The 15,514-nt window shown below is 46.3% G+C and overlaps 1 protein-coding gene across 1 annotated transcript in view; it reads left to right on the forward strand.

Annotated features, from left to right (window-relative positions):
• LOC103262556 overlaps positions 1–10,444 on the forward strand; it is a 73,757-nt gene extending 63,313 nt beyond the window's left edge. Inside the window, exon 4 of the mRNA XM_021713436.1 lies at positions 9,724–10,444. Coding sequence (XP_021569111.1) covers positions 9,724–9,824 — 101 coding nt within the window. The 3' untranslated portion in view covers positions 9,825–10,444. The remainder of the gene's footprint in view (positions 1–9,723) is intronic.
• The last annotated feature ends 5,070 nt before the right edge of the window (positions 10,445–15,514 follow it).

Consider the following 15,514-nt stretch of genomic DNA (forward strand, 5'->3'; position numbering starts at 1 on the left):
CCTCAGCCTTCCAAGTAGCTGGAACTACAGGAGTGTGCTACCACGCCCAGCTAATTTTTTAAAAATTTATTGTAGAGATGAGGTCTTGCCAAGTTGCCCAGGCGGGTCTGAACCCATGGGCTCAGGCAATCCACTCACCTCGGCCTCCCAAAACACAGGATTACAGGCTGAGCCACTGAGCCCGGCCAACCTTCATTTTCTAAGCAATTTTCTTGAATCTGCAAGAGGCTGCCTTCCTGTTGACAAAATTCCCTTCCCAATAGCCCAGATTGTTGTTAAATCAAGCTCTTCGTTAATGTTTCCATGTAATCACATTTAGGAATACCATATTTGTCATTTGAAGAACTTGACCCTAAAACACATCATAATCACTACAAGTTGCTGTTTTTAACCAGAAGTGGTTAAGAAAAATAGAGAAATTTATTCTCAGCACATGATATGAAACTTGTTTTTGCTTCAAAAATCAGAAATAGGATTCTACTGGGGGCAAAAAACAAACCAAAACAAGAAAAAAACCTAACCCTCTCTTGCTTATCAGGCAATGGTTTAAGAGGCTTGTATTGCAGGTTGTCCCCAAAGCAAAAACCTTACTTTCACTTCTGCAGTGTGTGCAGCTTCTGCCTAGCACTGATATGTAACTAAATTTGAAATACTTCTGGCACACCACACCCTAGCATTAACTACTGGAGTCATTGGCACAGGCAGGAGTCAGAAGGTAGTGCCCAGAAAGCCCTAACGTTTTTTTGGCTGTGTGAACCAGATAAAATAAAACATGTGGGCTCAGGGCAGCTTCCTGGAAGCCAGGTGTTAACTTTTCCTGCCAGTGTCATCGTCAAGTTCACTTTCTGAGTACTCTGGGCTAATTGGGTAACACTGTGAGCCCACTGAGAGCATCAAGCCTTCGCAAGCAGCCTCGAGGCAATGAGCACACGAAATAAGAATCGGACAATCGGACATTCCTCGTACTCCTCAGTGATTCAGTTCCTGTTTTTCCCCTATTCACCTCTTTAAAGGAACATCTTTTTTTTTACTATAACAGTGAGTAAATAGCTCACAGAGAAAAGAATGAGTCTGTTGACAAATTACAAGGAGGTGAAATGACTATTCTCATGACCAGAAATGACTCTTCTCACTAGAGAGGAAAGGCCTGGGGGCCTCAGGGGTGATGCAGTTTATTGTGTTGTACCATGACTGTGGACCTCCTGTTGGGAGCATGGGGTGAGACAACACCCCTGGGAGTAGAGGGAGGAGTTTTCTAGGCAGGGAGTATGTGTAAGGGGTGGGGGGATCATCCCCAGGAAAGGGCCGGTCCTCTGGAGGGAGCCGGAAATGGGAGGGGAGGGCAGGCAGGCCGACAGCAAAGGCCAATCCTTCTTCCCATGGTCTCCCCCTCCCTGTCTTCCGGCTAGGATTTAAACATAATTTCTTTACCCATTCCTCTGGGGGAGGAAATCAGACAACCTGGCCTCCATTGTGGAGGCAGCCCCGGAGCAAGGTGTTGAGGCACATCTGGTCTGAGAGTCTGTTGTGACTCTGTGAGTTTTTGTTTAGTCTTGCTTTAACACTTTCAGCCCAGGTGTGGCTGTGCTATGAAGTATTAAAGGCAGGGTTGTACATCTTCACCAGGCTCAGTGTGTTATGAGATGGGCTTCCATCTCAAGTGGGACTAGTCCCAAACTCATGGTGAATGTCAGGAGGCAGAGGCTGGGCATCTGGCTGCCATCCCAGGTGACGCTTTTTTCCCTCTGCTGCCAACCTTGGAGGGAGTTTGCAGTGTAGGTAAGCCTGGGACACTCCAGCCAGAATTTGTAGATTTATGTCTCAGTCCTGTCTCCTGCTGCTTGTTGACCTTGGGCAGGTTACTTAGCCTCTCTGGGTTTCAATTTTATTGTTTGTGAGAGAGAGCTAGATATAGAACAGGTTGACCACTGCTCACATGAGCACAAGGGTGGGATCTGCAGACGCTGGGCACTGCTAGGGGAGGGAGGAAGGGGAAGGGAGAGGAGCAACATAGTTGGCACGTGATTCACTATCAGGGGGAGAGAGGGCCAGCTAAAAGCCCAAACTTCACCTGCATGCAACCTACTTATGTAGTAAATCCTCACTTTTACCCCACCACTCTAAAATAAAATAACATATTAAAAAATTGCATTAGGCTGGGCTCGGTGGCTCAGCCTGTAATCCCAGCACTTTGGGAGGCCAAGGCGAGTGGATTACCTGAGCGCACGGGTTCGAGACCAGCCCACACAACTTGGCAAGACCTCATCTCTCCAAGAAATAACAAATTAGCTGGGCGTGGTAGCAAGCACCTATAGTTCTGGCTACGTGGAAGGCTGAGATGGAAGGATCCCTGGAGCCTGGCAGGATGACGCTAGGGTGGTCATGAGTGTGCCACTGCACTCCAGCCTGGGCAGTGGAGTGAGATTTCAACTAAAAAAAAATTACATTAAATTACAGTTTCAAAAAAAGAAATAGTAGTAGGTCAATTGTGATGAGCAAAGGTGTTTATTTGGTGACATAAATGCTATGTGTTAGCTTTTGTCTTAAGTTGGAGAAGGCTGGTGATTTCCTGGGAGCAAAATTCTTAGCAACACTGGTGGGGGGTAAGCCACCGTGAAAGACAAGGTCAAAGAAGAGGAAGGATGGGAAGATGGTCAGAGAGAAGGAAGATGTGGCTGCCACAAATGGCAATGGATGGGAGAAAGTTATAGAGGATACCCTGAGCTGCCCCCTCCAGGGAAAATATCATGGCGTTCTTGTTTCTACCCAGTGGGGAAAAGGATAGAGGTAGTTTTCAGCTTGGACTGTACTATTCCCACTAAACAGAGCAGAAGACAGTTCTTGTCCGTGCCACACTGTGAAACACAGAGGGGTTGAGTCAAGAGCACCAAGGTTGAAGGGTCCAACCTGTGGGAACTGAGATGCTGCTTTTAGGGTAAGATGTCCCTATTAGCAGGACATTTTCCCCAGCACGTCAGAGGAAGCATCTCTTTCAAGTTATATCATTTCAATAATTGTAATATCCATGAGCAGACCAGCAAAACCTGGCATGGAAAAAGAACACCCAAAAGGTGAATGTAGTGGTTGAATCACGGCCCCCCAAATAGGTCCTCGCCCTTGGTACCTGTGAATGTGATCTTATCTGGAAAAACAGGCTCTGCAGATATAATTCAGTTAAGGATCTCTAGTTGAGATTATTCTAGATGAACCAGGTGGGCCCTAAATCCAAAGACAAGTGCCTTTATGAGACGAGGAAGAAGTGCCGGGCTCGGTACCTCAGCCTGTAATCCCAGCACTTTGGGAGGCCGAGGTGAGGGGATTGCCTCAGCCGACGGGTTCGAGACCCGCCTGGGCAACTTGACAAGACCTCATCTCTACAATAAATCAAAAAATTAGCCGGGCGTGGAAGCGCGCGCCTGTAGTTCCAGCTACTCGGAAGGCTGAGACGGAAGGATCGCCGGAGCCCAGCAGGTCGAGGCTGCGGTGGCCGGGAGCGGCCACTGCACTCCAGTCTGGGTGTCAGAGCGAGACTCCAACTAAAAAAAAAAAAAAAAAAATGAGACGAGGAGAAGACACAGAGAGAAGGTCATGTGAAGATGAAAGCAGAGCCTAGAGGGAGGCATCTACAAGCTAAGGATTGCCAGTAGCCAAGAGAAGCCAGGAGGGTGGAAAGCTGTCTTCCCTGAGAGCCTCAGAAGGAACCAATCCTGCCAACGTTTTGATTTTGGACTTCCAGCCTCCAGAGCTGTGAGAGGATACATTTCTTTTATGTTACGGTAGCCAGTTTGTGGGAATATGTGAGAATACAGTAGGGCACCGGCAGGCCTTCCACGTCTCAAGAAGAGACATGAGACCTAACAGACTTCCCTTCATGACTAAGAGTTTTTATCAACTCCTTTGAGAGTTGCCACATCAGATTTCCTTTACGGTCTGTGCTCAAGGTCACAGTGTTGTAAAATATAGAAATTCTTCATTCCAGGCTGGACATGGTGGCTCACACCTATAATCCCAGCACTTTGGGAGACCAAGGTGAGAGGACTGCTTGAGTTTGAGACCAGCCTGGGCAACATAGCATGACCTTATCTCTACAAACAAATCAGAAAATTAGCTAGGCATGGTGGCATGTGCCTGTAGTCACAACTACCTGGAAGACTGAGGCAAAAGGATTGCCTGAGCCCAGGAAGTCAAGGCTGTGGTAAGCTGTGACCATGCCAATGCACTCCAGTCAGGTGACAGAATGAGACCCTGTTTCAAAAAAAAGAGAAAGTTTTCATTCCATAGGGAGGGTTGATTTATTTGGACTCACACCTCCTGTTACCGTCAAGGTATCCTGAATTGAATACTGTCGCGTAGAGACGTCTAGATGGATGGACCTTCTCACTAACACCTGCAGGCCGAGCAGGCAGGCCTGGTGAAGAGCTTCTGGGAGTGGCTGTTGCTTAGTGCTTCAGGCTTGTTTCTGGCTGTTCCTCACTACTTGCAGAGGCCCCTGTCAGTTGAAAGTTGGGGTGCAGATAGGCCTCCTGATATGACAGGTTTCCGGTGAGGAAAGGGGTCACCTGGCCCCCAGGATCAGGGTCTGGGCTGAAGTCATTATTCTGCTCTCAGCTAACACCCATCTCACCCCCACCCCCAGGCTGCCTCCAAGTGGGCTTTAAAAAACACCTGTGAAACTGCTTACTCCCACAGTCAGAGAAGGATTGGGAGATAGACTTCATTAGGGGAGGACCCCTGCAGTGAAATCTGGTAAGCACCTTGATGGCAGGAACCCTGCCCTGTGCTCTGCTGCTTCCGGGGCTTGCCAGGTGCTCGGCACCTAGTTAAGGTTCAGTTTGCACTTGAGCCCAACCTTTGCCACCAGCTGCTGGTGGGAATTTCCACAGGGGCCAACACTGATAGTGGGGGTGGGGAGGGGTCCCTGGGTGAGATTAGGGTTTGCACAGAACAGCACTGGGGTAGACACTGAAGGAAAGGAATTGCATACAAAGCTGTTTCCACATCTGTTTGGGCCGCCCTTTCCACACCAAACTGCTAAGCCTTCATAGGAGAACTGCCCGGCAGACCACAGAGAAGAAGAGCAGACAGCCCAGCCCAGGGCCTCTGCCCATAGAAACAACCTGGCGCTCCCGAAAGCTGGCCCCCAGGTACCAGTTTCCGAGGGGGGGATGGCCCGTTATTAGATGGATGCAAGGTTGACATTCTGAGCCGCTCCATTTTCAGACGGCAGAAGCAAATCAACGGCCCCTCCTTGCATCTGGCAGGGTATTTTCTTCACGCAGCAGCACTTAGCAACGGCCTCATGCCTCTGATTAGTGCTGCCATTAGAGAAATGATTCCTCAGCACAGTGAGTCATCTCAGAGCCTGACAACTGTAACCATTCCAGATGGTGAGAACATCAGTGACCATAATGGCCCTTCCTGTCAGTGTTCGCTGTGGATTGTTCTCGGAACCGCGGGGGACAGACACAGGCTCGTAGCCTGTAGAGATTTACAAGGGGTGGCTGCAAAGTAATGACCCTGATGCCACAAGCCACATGTGGAAGTCGGGCGCCGTTCTTTACAGTCACAACTTAGACGAACACGACACCAACTGTGAGAGGCAAGGAACAAAAAGATGCATGAGACCCAGCAGACTGCCAAGCAAGAAATAAGAAACAGGTGCTCAGACTGTCTCTGGGATCGAGCTGTCAACACAAGGGCCCTCTGCGGGCTTCTTTCATAGATAGATGTGCAGGCCTCAGAGGAGAAGGGAGGTGTCCAAGACGTGTGCCTTCCAGTGTAAAGAAAAAGAAGCAATCTGTGGTTACTCAGGTATACAGCAAAAAGTCCAACATCTTGGAATTTTGGATTTTCAGGGAAAGACACTCTAAGCTAAAGAAAAAGAAAGCCAGTTTGTAGAATTTGTGGAAACATCTGTCCCAAACTAGAGATGGCTAAAGAAAAAGAAAATTAACTAGAATCTGTGGAAGTGACTTCATGAAGCTGGTTGAATTAAGCAGTCTCCCCCCACCTGAAAATCTGACTCTTTGAGAGAGGGCTAAGCACAGCTGAATTTATTTTACCAATTTCCAGGCTTACATTATAAAAAAAATAGTTTGGGTGAAACCTCATCATCATTATGGCAAAGTGAAGTGCTCATTTCACAATTGGTTGTTTAAAGTTAATAGTAAATCAACTGTGCAGCCACTAAGAAGATGATGCATTGGCCTAATTCCTTGTTGGTACAGAGGCAGCGGCTGAGTGAATAGATATGTGGAGCTATTGGCAGGCGGCTCCTTTTGGTAATAATATTCATTTTTATGAATGGCTCATTTATTTTTTATATGTTCCTCTTTAGCCCTGCCCTCATTTCTCCCCTCTGTAAGAAGCCTGGATCCCAGGACTCGGAAGGTAGATGAGGAGGGGTGACTCTGCATCTCAATGGGGTGTCTGAAAAGACTGCTACTTAGCACAGCTCCCACGCACTGAAAAACAAGGAGAAAAAAGATGGGCCTGGCACGGTGCCTCAAGCCTGTAATCCCAGCACTTTGGGAGGCTGAGATGAGAGGATTTCCTGAGTCCGGGGGTTTGAAACCAGCCTGGGCATCTTGGCAAGACCTCGTCACTACAATAAATTTAAAAAATTAGCCAGGCGTGGTGGCATGTGCCTGTAGTTCCAGCTACTTGGAAGGCTGAGGTGGAAGGATCACCAGAGCACAGCAGGTTGATGCTGGGGTGGCCGTGAGTGTGCCACACCACTCCAGCCTGGGTGATGGAGTGAGACTCCGGATCCAAAAAAAAAAAAAAAAAAGATGAGGAGAACAACTCCATGGCAGTAAGTGGCTTCCAAAGCGTTGGTCAGCTGGTTATTTTCCAAGCCTACACCTGTTGTCCGCTTAGGTGTGTTTGCTTCTCATCAGAGGGTGACACACCCTTACAGTGAAAGTCTAGCCACTCACCTCCTACAGGAGGAAATTTTCTCTGCACAAGGCATTCTGTCTTGTTCCTCTCATCAACTGGAGGATAAGAGGAGCATACTCAGAGAAAAGAAGAGGGCAACCTTCAAGGAAAATGCATCAGTCCTTTGTCCTGAAAGTTACCAGGGTGGGGTAGATAGTCCGTCCTTGGCTCCAGCTCCTCTTGCCACTGCATGGAGGCTGGCAGCAGGGCCTTGGAGAGGCTGATCTCCACCACCCAGCAGCCCCTGTGTTTTGTCTGCTCACAAGGCTACCTGCTTCCCTAAGGTTTCTGATATGTACCGTGCAGTCAGGCATTGAGCCTGCCCTGTCTGGCCCCCAACACTTGGCTCTTCCTCCACATAGTCTTCCCCCAAACCCAGATGCAAACAGGAAAATTGGGAGAGGGATCGTTCAGGATCTCTTTGGGATTACAAGCCACAGCCGAGGAGGAACTCAGAGTCCTCAGCAAATGTAAGAGGAGTAGAGCAAAGTGGTGAAGAATTTCAGCTCCAGAGGCAAACTGCCTTGCCTGGAATCCTAGGTCTCAACGTGTGATGCTCAACATGTTGCTGAACCCTTTTATGACTCAGTTTCTTAGAAATGAATATAATAGTAATATCTTTCTCAGAGATTTGTTGTAAGGTTTAAATGGGTTAATGCAGGCAAATTGCAAAGAACAAAGCCTGGTAAGCCCAGTTCAGTGGCTCACACCTGTAATCCCAACACTTTGGGAGGCCTAGGTGGGAGGATCACTTGAACCCAGGAGTTTGAGACCAGCCTGGGCAACATAGTGAGACCTGTCTCTACAAAAAGTTAAAAAATCAACACAGGCGTGGTGGTGTGCATCTGTAGTTTCAGCTACTCATTTCAGGTACTCCCTGAGCCCAGGAAGTCAAGGCTGCTGTGAGCTGTGATCAAGCCACTGCACTGTGGCATGGGCAACAGAGTGAGACCTGAAAGGAAGGAAGGAAGGAAGGGAGGGAGGGAGGGAGAAAGAAAGAAAGGAAGGGAGAGAAAGAAAGAAAATTGCCTGGTGCTGTGGTCTGAATGTTTGTATCTCCCCCAAATTAATACATTAAAATTTAATCACCAAGATGATGGTATTAAAAGGTGGAACATTTTGGAGGTGATTAGTTCATGAGGATAGAGACATCACGAACAGGATTAGTGCCCTTATTAAAGAGATTCAGAACTTAGGCTAGCCCTTTCTACCATAAAGGATACAGTGAGAAGACACCATCTGTTTCCTAGGAAACAAGCCATCACCAGCTACCAAATCTGCAGGCACTTTGATCTTGGACTTCCCAGTCTCCAGAGCCGAGAAATAAATTTCTGTTGTTTATAAGCCACCCAGTCTAAGGCATTTTGTTATAGCAACCCAAATGAACTAAGACAGCTGGCATAAAGCTTTACCTACTGTTATTATTATTATTTCAACTTCTTGTACTAAGCAGTCCCTCATTTAAACAAAAAATGGGCCAGGTTTGGTGGCTTAGTCTGTAATCCCAGCACTTTGGGAGGCTGAGGTGAGTGGACTGCCTGAGCTGTGGGTTCGAGACCAACTTGGGCAACTTGGCGAGACCTCATCTCTACAATAAAAAGAAATAATAATTTAAAAACACAAAAAATGCCTAATTGTACTCACCACTCTGAACTCTGCTCTCAGGAAGAAGACCTCCTTAGGGGAAAGTAGAGCTCTCCGTCTAGCCCTCTCAGATCCACATGGAGGGAGCCAGTCTTTTAAAGTAATGGTGCTTAGACACCAAGGGAAAAATACTTGGGGAAGGTTTTCCCCCAGTGGAAATCTAAAAAATGCTCTACTTCCAGGATTCAGTTGGCCACCATCTCACTGGTGTTGCTATCTCATCAGGTCTTTTGGGGCTCAGATGGCACTGTGCAGGGCTTGCTATCAATTCCTAACAGGTCAAAGCAGACCCTGTCGCTGGAGGACTCACACTTTAAGGGAGCTAAGACATTCATTCATGGGGAAAGTTAGGCAGCATACTAGGAGGGAACCCCCCCCCAAAAAAAACCAGAATTATGTTTTGGAGGGTGGGTCCCTTGTTAAAGGCTTCCCCCCACTAAACTTCACATCAGTGCACCAGCTAGCATTGTTGTGAGAGGCTGTGTTCAGTTTCAGTGGATTTTTCTTTTTGAGATTCTTTCAATGCGTTTGCCCATTTCATGATGGGTGATTTACCAGCACACCTGCTCACACCCTGCTGAATGTTCGCAGTTTTCAACCCCAAACGGCATGGCCCCCATGCCACACCCTACCTCTTCACCGAATCTCACCCCAGGTGACTTTTTATGTTTCCCAGATGAAAAAATCCTCAAAGGGAAAGTTTAGCTGGTGTGGAAAACGTGAAACAAAAAAAACGCAGAAGCACTAAAAGGCATCAAAACTGACAAGTTCAAAACTATTCTGAGCAGTGGAAAAATCATCTCGATAGGTGTATTGCAACAAACAGAGAGTACTTTGCAGGTGACTGAAGTTTAAACATATAAGAATTAATACACAATTTTTCAACAAATAAATTCCGAGTGTTGGGGTCTCCCTTGTAAAAGGCAGCTTGTGGTCGAGCTTCTATGGTGTGTGGCTGAGAGGGGAGCACACAGGGGCTCAGGGGAGGAAGGGCTCAGGGGATGGAGGGTTCAGGGCAAGCAGCTTAGCCCTGGCAGCCACAGCACGGGCCCTTCAGACCTATTTTCCCAAGGATAATAAGAATGTTTCTAACTTTTTTCTCTTCCTCCCCAAACCCTTTCTTCTTCTTTCTTCTCCTAGAATTTACTTGCCATGTGTCTCAAGAAAGACTCAGAACACTGAGACAGGATAGGAGCTTAGAGTGGCTCTCTCCAAGTGTGGTCCTCGGTCTCCCTGCTTGAGAACTATCTGGAGTGCTCATGAGAACGGCCGATGCTTGGGCCAAATCCCAGGTTGCTGAATTAGACCCTGCAGTGGTGACCTGGAATTCTGCATTGTAAAGAAGTTACTCAGGTGCTATTGAAGCATACTTCAGCATGAGAACTGTTGACTTGGAAATAATTTAGTCTAGCTTCTGTATTTTGCACATTGGGAAACTGAGGCTCAGGGAAATGGAGCAGCTTTCCCAAAGTTACCCAGCTAGTTAGTGGCAGAAGCAGATGCCCATAGGAGAGGAAATGCAAGTATGTTCTTATGGCAGAGAAGACTTTGGGCTTTCTAGATGGGGAACCTTCACAGACAAGCCAACATTGAATCCCATCTCCTCTCCAGCTGGGAAGTAGTACTGGCTACAGCAACGTGGGGCTTATTGCCATATTTTACAACAGATATAAATGCTGCATTTTCAAAGAAAACTAGAATCGAGTGCATGCCCAATAAAAATAAATTAATTTTAATGAGGATCTCACTTACAGTGTTTATAGAGTTTTGCATGTTTCATGATTTAATGCTATTTAACCTTGAGTGTTGACATTAATGAATGAAGTGGTTTTTTAAAAACAATAAAGGACTGTATATATAACTATTTCTCAGCCTTTTGCATTTCACGATTACTAATTATAGCACAAACTATGTAAACTAGCAAAAAGTCGATAATGACAGGCAGATGGGAAAATATCAAGAGGTAAGGCAGAAAGGTGGGAAAAATGTAATGACAGTACACATGCCCTATGTGCTGCAGCCAAGCTCTGCTGTTCTGCACTGTCCTGGTTCATGCCCTTCCTCATGCTCTTCCCTAGGACTGGAATGCCATTTTCTTGAACAAGCTATTTGCTCTCAAAGACCCAGCACAAACTCATCTTCTCTCCCCAACCAAGAGTCATCCTTCCTCCTCTGTGTCTCCAAGCCACTACAAGGGGAGACCCCCCAAAAACTGGAATTATCTTTCGGAGGGCAGGTCCTTGTAGTATGGGCTTCCCCTGTTAGGTAAATGCTCTAGGAACCCATCAGTGTACCAGCTAGCATTGTTGTGAGAGACTGAGTTCAGCTTCAGTGAATTTTTTTTTGAGATTCATTCAGTGCGTTTGCCCATTTCACGATGGGTGATTTACACACACAACCTGCCCACACTGCGCTGAGTGTTCAGCAGTTTTTGACCAAAAGTGGCATGACCCCCATATCCCACCCTCCCTATTCACCTGATCCTGTCCCCAGCGACTTTTTTTGTTTTTCCAGATGAAAAAATTTCTCCAAAAGAAATGCTTTGCTGATGTGGCAGAGGTGAAACAAAAAATGGCAGAAGCGCTAAAAGGCACTAAAATTGACGAGTTGAAAAACTGTTGCGAACCGTGGAAAAAGCATCTTGATATGTGTACTACATTAAATAGAGAGTACTTTGGAGGTGACTGAAGTCACATGTAAGAAAAAATGCACAATTTTTGTTAAATAAATTCCAGAGGTTTTGGGGGTCCCTCCTCATATATCTGCTACGCTGAATTTGGGCACAATCCTTATCTCCCAGAACTGCTTCTTGACAGGAGGATCCTGGCTTCCTCTTTCCCCCCACCAGGGCCCACTGTGCCCTACTTAGACAAGGTGCTCAGTAAATGTCAACTGAAGGAACAGATGAATGAGACTCAAATAAGCGGGCACCTAGTATCCAGGGTTACGCTTTGCACAAGTCCTTGGTGGTCAATGTCAGTGGTACACCTGCACGGCAACACTGGTAATATGCAGGCTGATTCTGAACACAGACTATCTGGGTTCAGATCCCAGACTACATGCTACCTGTGTGATCATGAGCAGGTCATGTCAGCTCTCTGTGTGTCGATTTCTCTGTCAGTAAAATGAGAGTGACAATGCACTTATAACCTGAGGAGTTAAGTGAGTTGGTTCACATGATGCACTTAGAAAAGTGCCCGTCACAGAGTAAGTACTCAGTCAAAGTCCTCATCATCATCCCACCATTCCCACGTAGAGTGACTCACTTTGTGAGAATGTCCTCTGTGACCCAATGACCTAAACATGGCGTCCCGGCCTAGAGTTCTGGCAGCATGCATGCCTACCAACTGCTCAGCAAGGAGCCTCCCAGCTACTCTATATCACAATAAAATGAACCTATCAGGTCCTCTATCTAATTCCACAGACTTGCAGTTTGTGCTGTTTCAGCTACTAGACTGTGAACTCTGTACATGCAGAGATAATATTAACAACCAGCACTACAGAATCCTAACCACAGCCCAGCCCAGTGGCTCACACCTAGAATCCCAGCACTTTGGGAGGCTGAGGCGGGAAAAACTGAGTGAGCCCGGGAGTTTGAGACCAGCCTGGATGAGACACTGTCTCTACAAAAATTAAAAAATTAGCTGAGCATGGTGGCAAATGCCTGTCGTCCCAGCTACTCAGTAGGCCAAGGTGGAAAAATCACCTGAGCCCAGCAGGTCAAGGCTGTGGTAAGCGATGATCATGCCACTGTACTCCAGCCTGAGTATAAGAGTAAGACTCTGATTCAGAAAAAAAAAAAAATCCTAACCACAATCTAGGCACTCACTACTCAGGGCATTCATATATGTGAACTCATGTCATTTTTCGAGCAGTATCATAAGAGAAAGGTTAGGTAACCTGCCCAGAGACACATACACAGCTTTAAATACAGGCAGTCTGGCTGCAGGGCCTGTGGGTTTTTCTAAGCTATCTCACCTCCCCTCTGTATCAATACTCTAGTACCTAGTGGCACTCAGGAAATGTTTGCTAAATGAATGAATCCCAGGGACATCTTTAGGGAAGCCTTCTAGTATTTTCTCTGTCCAGGGTTTCTAACTAGCTTTCTCTCCCACTGACCCTGGTAAGACCTCCAAGCACGACTGATCAGTGTTCCTGCTCTTGTCAGGAAACCACGTGTGCTCCCCTGGGCTGCTAGAGGAAGTCATCTGTGTAACTCCATGCCATGGTCCCCTCCCAGTCCCTTCTCCCTTTCTCTTTTTTAGAAAGAGATAAGCAGAGACTCCACAGCAATCCTGAAAATTGAAAACTGCTTTGTTAGCCTGCCTGGTGGAATAAAAAAGGATTTAAAATTTTTTTTAACAGGATTTGCTGAGGTGAGAGGATTGCCTGAACCCAGGCATTCAAAACCAGCCTGGGCAACTTGGCAAGGCCTTGTCTCTACAATAAATAAAAAAATCGGCCAGGTGTGGTGGTGTGCACCTATAGTCCCAGCTACTTGGGAGGCTGAGGTGGAAGGATCACCTGAGCCCAGAAGGTTGAAGCTGTGATAGTTGTGGTCATGTCACTGCACTCCAGCCTGGGTGACAGAGTGAGACTCTGACTAAAAAAAAAAAAAAAGAAAAGAAATTTTAACTGGATTTTATTTTCAATAATTTTTTTTAACTGTATGGAAAGTTAAAAAACTGTATGTTCTGTACATGGTAACAAAACAAACAAAAACAAAAAAAAGAAAGATATACATGTTAATTGTGGAAATCTGGCTGGGCACAGTGGCTCATGCCTATAATCCCAGCACTTTGGGAGGCTGAAGTGAAAGGACTGCTTGAGCCCAGGAGTGCAAGATCAGCCTAGGCAGCATAGTGAGACCTCGTCTCTACAAAATATCAAAAAATTAGTGGGGCATGATGGTGCGCCCCTATAGTTCCAGATACTCAAGAGGCTAAGGCAAGAGGATTGTCTGAGTCCAAGAGGTCAAGGCTGTAGTGAGCCGTGATTGTGCCACTGCCCTCCAGCCTGGGTGACAGAGTGAGGCCCCAACTCAAGAAAAACTTGTAGAAATTTTAGCAATTGCAGACATTCACATAGAAGAAAATTTAAAGTGGAGGACATTTTTGCTTTTCATTCAAAATATTTTTTTCGGGTTAATGATTTTCATGAAATGATTCTTACGGTAAAAATGTGAAAAGAATCCATGTGATTAGACATTATATGTTATGGGGAGAGAAAATCTTTCCAGTTCTGCTTTGTTTGCATTTAACTTCCCAGGTTCTTGATATCCTTACTATCTTCCTCTCTTGCCCTAAGTAGTGAGGTGAGGCCCAGAAATTTCCTTGATTCTCTCATAGTTCCCAAGGACAGATGGGCAGAATGTGTCCAAGTTTGGTCTGGATTACAGAAATGCATGTAGACAAACATACATTCCACGCTGGAAGCAAAGCTTTGAGGATTTCCTACCTTCCTCTTCAGAATTCTTCCTCCTTTCGAAAAAATTGGTCCTGGTCACCAGTTAGAGATAGTCATTCTGTTTCACAAATAAGTTTCAAAAGTCATTCATGCTACAAGAATATTAGACTTACAATTAGAATTCTTCTCTTTCGGTTTTTAATATTTCTGCCTTGGTTAATGAAATGTATTCACCCGATTCTTTTTAGAAAGACATATATTACAAGGTAATATGTATTTACTATAGAACATTTGGAAAATATTAGAAATGCACTAAGAAGAAATGAAAAGCATCAGTAAATCCACCATTCAAAGAACCTGGCCCATTTTCAGATTCTGACTCTCGAATGTGGATAAGTCAGAGGAAAGGGAAAGCGGGACAAATTTCATGGTGGATATCACTGTATTTGGCCAGGATGCTGGACTGTCTCAGTTCATTGTGTTCTAGTTCCCTTTAGAAACTGCTGGTCCTTGTATCCTCTCCCCCACAACCACCCACCCACCTACCCAATCACCCAACCACCAACCATCCCCCTAACTGTCTGCCCGCCCTTCCACCCTCCCATCTACCACCCATCAGTTTCAGGAATCATTTTTACAGGGTTAGGCATGAAACCCAGACAGTCTAATGAAATTCTTCCTGGAAGACTTTTACAAATTGGATCCAGGGAAAGCGATCCCTCCTGCTCTGGTGGTAGAGATGGAAATCTCCCTGGAGCTATGAGTTGCTATAGTTATAGCCCTGGAGGGAAAGCTGGCTTCAGGGAATGAAGGATAGACAAAAAACTGGAGAAGCCTTACTATGTGTGAGTCACTGAGTTGCCTGGTCCTCCGTCCAGTTGTATCTGGTTCTTGCTGTCCCGGGAATCAGCAACTTCCCGCCCCTCCCCAGCCTTATTACACGAGCCAATGCATTTCCCTTTGGTCTGTGCTGGTTGAGTTGGACATTTTCTTTTTTTTTTTTTTTTTTTGAGTTGGAGTCTCACTCAGTCGCCCAGACTGGAGTGCAGTGGCCACTCCCGGCCACTGCAACCTCGACCTGCTGGTCTCCGGCGATCCTTCCGCCTCAGCCTTCCAAGTAGCTGGAACTACAGGCATGCGCTACCACACCTGGCTAATTTTTTGATTTATTGTAGAGATGAGGTCTCACCAAGTTGCCCAGGCTGAGCCACCGAGCCTGGCAGACATTTTCTTACTGGAGCCAAAAATCTTTAAACAAACACACCCATATTCATTTAAGGAGAGAAAATTACAAGTGTATGTATTCCGATTAACTTTATTTTAACTCAAAAGAAAGTATTGGACCTCATATCACCTACTCTGGATATGGTCAAAGGTGCAGGTGGTACTGTCACCCCCCGCTGGGCTACTTGCACTGTTCTGGGGGGGAGGGTGAGATCTGCAGGAGCACAAGCCCCTGTTCGGTGTCTGTTATTCACACAGTCTCTCTGGAACTAGGTTTCCTAACTTAATGGGGAAAGTGGGC

This window comes from Carlito syrichta, unplaced genomic scaffold (genome assembly GCF_000164805.1).
Source record: "Carlito syrichta isolate Samal-C Ts95f unplaced genomic scaffold, Tarsius_syrichta-2.0.1 Scaffold304553, whole genome shotgun sequence".
Lineage (NCBI taxonomy): Eukaryota > Metazoa > Chordata > Mammalia > Primates > Tarsiidae > Carlito > Carlito syrichta.